This window comes from Myotis davidii, unplaced genomic scaffold (assembly GCF_000327345.1).
Source record: "Myotis davidii unplaced genomic scaffold, ASM32734v1 scaffold653, whole genome shotgun sequence".
Taxonomy (NCBI): domain Eukaryota; kingdom Metazoa; phylum Chordata; class Mammalia; order Chiroptera; family Vespertilionidae; genus Myotis; species Myotis davidii.
Window position 1 is genome coordinate 1625780 of NW_006285129.1, and position 5390 is coordinate 1631169.

Genomic DNA, 5390 nt, shown 5'->3' on the forward strand with positions numbered 1-5390 from the left:
GGACTGACCTGAGCCAGATCCATATTGACCATGGCCAGATGACTGACCTGAGCTAGACCCGTGTTGTCTAGAGCCTGAGGACTGACCTGAGCCAGATCCATATTGACCATGGCCAGATGACTGACCTGAGCTAGACCTGTGTTTTCCAGAGCCTGAGGACTGACCTGAGCTAGACCCATGTTTTCCAAAACCAGATGACTGTCCTGAGCTAGACCCATGTTGTTTGAAGCCTGAGGACTGGCCTGAGCCAGATCCTTGTTGGCCATGGCCAGACGACTGACCTGAACTGGACCCATGTTGTCCAGAACCTGAGGACTGACCTGAGCTAGACCCGTGTTGTCTAGAGCCTGCGGACTGACCTGAGCCAGATCCATATTGACCATGGCCAGATGACTGACCTGAGCTAGACCCGTGTTGTCTAGAGCCAGCGGACTGACCTGAGCTAGATCCGTGTTGTCTAGAGCCTGAGGACTGACCTGAGCTAGACCCATGTTGTTTGAAACCTGAGGACTGACCTGATCCAGACTTGTGTTGTCCAAAGCCTGAGGACTGGCCTGAGCCAGATCCATGTTGTCCAAAACCTGAGGACTGACCTGAGCCAGACCCATGTTGTCCAGAGCCTGAGGACTGACCTGAGCCAGAACCTTGTTGACCACAATTAGAAGACTGACTTGCTCCAGACCCATATTGGCTACCACAAGAGGACTGTCTTGATCTTCTTCCCTGTTGACCACAATTAGAAGATTGACTTGCTCCAGACCCATATTGGCTACCACATGAGGACTGTCTTGATCTTCTTCCCTGTTGACCACAATTAGAAGACTGACTTGCTCCAGACCCATATTGGCTACCACATGAGGACTGTCTTGATCTTCTTCCGTGTTGACCACAATTAGAAGACTGACTTGCTCCAGACCCATATTGGCTACAGCAAGAGGACTGTCTTGATCTTCTTCCCTGTTGTCTTCCACAGTTCTGTGGTTGACAACAGTTCCGTGGTCGACAACATGCCGGGGATCCATGTCTTCTTCTATGACAAGAAGATGGGCTACAGGAGCGAGGCCTACATTGGCCATATCCAGAGGACTGACCTCTTGAGATGCATCTCTGACCTTGTCCTCCACTATTTCGTGATTGACAACCTGACTGAATACAGCTAGATATATTTCCTTGCCTTCCATATCTGCCTGCCTGACAGGAGCTGGAAACATTTTGTCTTCCTCCACACCCACTTGAGTTGATGGAATCACATGCATAGCTTTGTCTCCCACTATCTCCTGAACCTTTAGAGCTAAAAGCAATAGCCTCTAATCCATATGACAGACCATCATGACCTTTTCTTTCCCCGCTCTTAAATCCAGATTCAGATTCATATTCCTCCCCAGATTCCCTAGAGGGGCTAACTGAGTCGCCAGAGCTAGACCCATGGCGCCTTTTCTCAAATCCTTGTTTCTCTGAGCTAGATACACTACCTTTCCTTCCCAGCCTTTTGGAGTGGGATCTATGTCTATGTTTCGCAGTTCCCCTCAAGCCCTCAGAACCATGCTCCTCTCCCTCACTCCAACTTGAATTTCTAGAACCTGATTTCTGTTCAGATGTATTCTCATCTTCTTCTTCTGTTTCACCTTCTTTCTTTTGGTGCTGGCGGCCATGACTACGCTTCTGCTTCTTTGACCCTGAAGTTTTGCAGTATTCTTTGCTAAGAACGTTGTTGCAGGCCATAGCCAGCTTGAATACCATCAGAAGAAACTCAGTAAAGTCCAGTCTTCGGTCATGATCTCGATCCAGCATATGCATAATGACCTCCACCGTGTCTGGATTATCTGGGTTCTGTATATGAGCAACACACCAAAGGAATCTTGATCAGCTTAACCCACATACTCAGCTAAAATATTCATATAGGACTATGAAATTATAGATATTTGACATGAAGTATTTTAATCCAATCAAGGATTGCTTTAGGCTAAGGCAGACTAATAGGACCCAGCAGGTGTGAAGGAGTAATAAAAAAAATAAAGCTATTGGAATCCTCAGAAGAATACAATTCAAGGACCTAAGTTAGAGACCTAGGTACTCAAATATGGCATACAGGAAGGAGTTGGATAAACAAAGTTCAGAACTGGTGTGTTTTAGTTTTCCATACATTTAAAACATCATATGCTAATATATTCTATGTTGGGATCTATAATTTCAAAGTTAATAGCTGCATCCTTTCCAAGTAGATGGAAAAAAAAACTCATGTATTTTGTTTTCTGTTTTTAGTTATCCTGGCTACTTGGTCAACTGCCCCTGTATATGACTTCTCTTTCTATAGTTTTTCTTCCCCATTTGATAGGGTAACTTATTAATTCATGTCTTAGTACAGACTTCATTTTCTGCTCTTTCAGAATGGGAAGCTTGGGAGGCATGAAGAAGTCTGAGAGTCCACATGGTGGAAATATACAAGAAAATGAGGAAACAACAAGTCACTTTTCTAAAAATACACACTGCCTCAATAGACTTTCTGATGTCCCCAAAAAGTACTGCTTATAGAGTTTTCTCAAAAAGTACTGGAACTAATATTAGCTAATATTTGGTTATATAGTAGAGAATGTACAAGACTGTAGAAACTTTTAGTCCTAGCACATGGTCCTCACCTTCAGAATTGGCCGAAACTCTTTTTCTAGAAGTTCCTTTAGCTCATCCTTGCTCAGTGTGCCACATTCCCCATCTTTGTTGGTGTATTTGTAGAAAATATCAATGACGGTGACAACACTTCTTAAGAGGTCGGTCATCTTTCTGCACGTTTAAGTGAACCTAAAGAGAAAAACAAAAGAGTCTATCATTAATTTTCTTTCCTGTTCTGATTTTAATAATCGTCATCATGAGTTTTCAAATCTCTTCTCTCTTTAAAACCTAAAATACCTCAAAGAATAAAGAAGGGTCAGGATGATACAAAACCTTTCAACACAGTGAAAAATAACTTTGTTAAATTAACATTAGTCATGGACATGTTACTGGCTGAACTGAGACTAAATCTCAGGTCTCCATGCCCTGGATGAATATATTCTTTTCTTAATGTCTCTATACTTTGTGTACTTTGGTGTCCTGGGTGTTGTCCGTGGGTTTCCAAATTTTCTAGAACCGCCCAGACATTTCCCCCCAGTTTCTCTTGCTAGTTTCACTGATTTTCTAGAGGCAAAAGCAACAGACCTTCTATCAAAAGCTAAACTGGACCCTTAAGACCTTCAGAAAATAAAAAAAAAATGGGCAAAGGGAGCCAATGCTTTCTTGGTTTTCCAGAGGACTGAGATAGCCCTCCTGAGAGCTTAGGAACTATCTTGACCTAATTCAATCATCAGGGAAAAAGGCTCAGAAATGCAGGCAGCAATTTGAATAGTAGATAATTTGATCTGGGAACTCTGGGAAATGACACTGAACAAGGAAGGGACTCTACCACAGTGCCAGCCTCCCCCCATTTGAACTTGGCAGTCCAGAAAAGATGGCACGAAATAAGACTAGGAAGAAAGTGTGGAATGGCCTGTAAGAAGACAAACTTCCATTGAATTACTCTTCTCCACAATGACAAATTTATTCTAAAAAGGTCCCAGAATAAATTAAACTAGACAAACAAATAAGCAAATAAAAAGAAAAGAAAAAAATAATATAAATGACAGTGATTAGAAAAAAGATACATCGGTAGAAAAGGAAAAAAGAAAGAAAGAAAGGCCAAATATATATTAACTCTGCCTTAGCTCAAATTCTTGGATTTCTGCTGTGGAAAATGACCAACCAAATATCCATCAATATAGATGGATAAGTTTTCTCTCACCTGGTTCACCAAAGGAACAAGTAGGAAAAAAGCCTGATGAAGCTTGCAGGGTGACAATGATTGAGATAGTGGCCCTTATATAGCTAAACATGTGGGTGCTGCCCTCTGTGGGATGGACTGATTAATTTCCAATCAAACCTAACTCCACCTCTGTTCATGTTTACCTTCCTACTTCTTTGCATTCTCATCTATGAGATGATTGCAGAAAGGCTGGTACTGAAGCTCCTTCTAACATGAGGACATGCTGCAGGGCACTTTTTTTTCAGGCCCACGCACTTGTGAAAAGCAGATTCTGTGTTTTAGAGGACTCGTGTAGTTCATCCCCTTTATGTAGTACCACGAGAAAGGTAGCAAACTGTATGGTACTTGGCAGGTATGCAATAAATGCTTATTTAATTGAAATGAATGTAGGTGCTCTGGCCAGATGACTCAGTTGGTTGGAGAGTCATCCGGTGCACCAAAAAGGTTTCAGGCTTGATTCCCAGTCAGGGCACATGTCTAGGTTTCCGGTTTGATCCCCTGTTGGGGCATGTACAGGAGGCAACCAATCAATGTTTCTCTCTTATATCAATGTTTCTCTCTCTCTCTCTCTCTCTCTCTCTCTCTCTCTCTCTCTCCCTCCCCCCTTCCCCTTCTCTCTGTAAAAATCAATAAAAGCATACCCTTGGGTGAGGATTAAAAAAAAGATAGAAAATGAACGTAGGCCATTAGGCTCACCTAACATGTCTTTTTTGCAATAATAATTTACATTTATTGAGACTTTGCTATGTGCAAGGTATTATGCTGAAGACTTTTCACATATCATCTCATTTAATCTTTACCACATTTCTATGAGATATTTATTTTTTCCCATGTTACAAATGAAGAAATAGGTTCAGAGAGTATACGAGTCATCTCCAAGTTCATACAATGTATAGGTGGAGGAACCAGGGTTTGAACCTATATCTACCTTATGACAATGCCCTTGCTCTTAATCTTTATATTAGCTTATCTCTGTGTTTTGATTATTATTTGCCCATTATGCAAAAATTATGCTTTGTTTTAGGAGTGTCAGATCCATCCAAACAAACACACAAAAATGAAAAAATAATAAAAAGAATGCTGTCAGCCAGGAAGAGAAGAAACATATTCTCTGGCCCTTTGAAGGCTCTTTTCTAGACTATAAAAGTGTAAGTTAATGGGCTAAATACAGAAGTAATGTTTTCAGACACGTTCAGAATAAATTTAGAGTGAACTTTCTTCTGGGGCTTTCTTTTATCCATTGGTAGTCTGGCAGCTTTGGACCTGAATGCTTGGGAAAATGCCACTTATATACATAAAGTATATCAAATATAATGCCTGCGGGAAGCAAACATAGTCAGAAGGCCGTAGTAGGCAGGAAGAACCAGCTTTTCTGTACCTTGCCACCAGGTGTGATGATGATGATGAAGATGATGACTGATGAAGATAGCAGTTATCATTACTGTCTTCTAGACTAGAAGGTTTTACATGCTTATCTATTTATCGCAATAATTCTGTAAAGTCAGTATTTTCTTTTTTATTTTAATTTTTAAAAAATTATTATTAAGGTATTACAAAT

At 41.0% G+C, this 5390-nt stretch overlaps 1 protein-coding gene across 1 annotated transcript in view; it reads right to left on the bottom strand.

Annotated features, from left to right (window-relative positions):
* The window catches only part of LOC102770629 (filaggrin-2), a 12930-nt gene extending 10156 nt beyond the window's left edge, over positions 1 to 2774 (bottom strand). The window contains exons 1-4 of the mRNA XM_015558695.1: positions 2637 to 2774; positions 855 to 1830; positions 477 to 674; positions 165 to 320 (exon numbers count right to left, since the gene is read on the bottom strand). Of these exons, the coding sequence (XP_015414181.1) occupies positions 165 to 320; positions 477 to 674; positions 855 to 1830; positions 2637 to 2774 (1468 nt within the window). The remainder of the gene's footprint in view (positions 1 to 164; positions 321 to 476; positions 675 to 854; positions 1831 to 2636) is intronic.
* Between the last annotated feature and the right edge of the window lie 2616 nt (positions 2775 to 5390).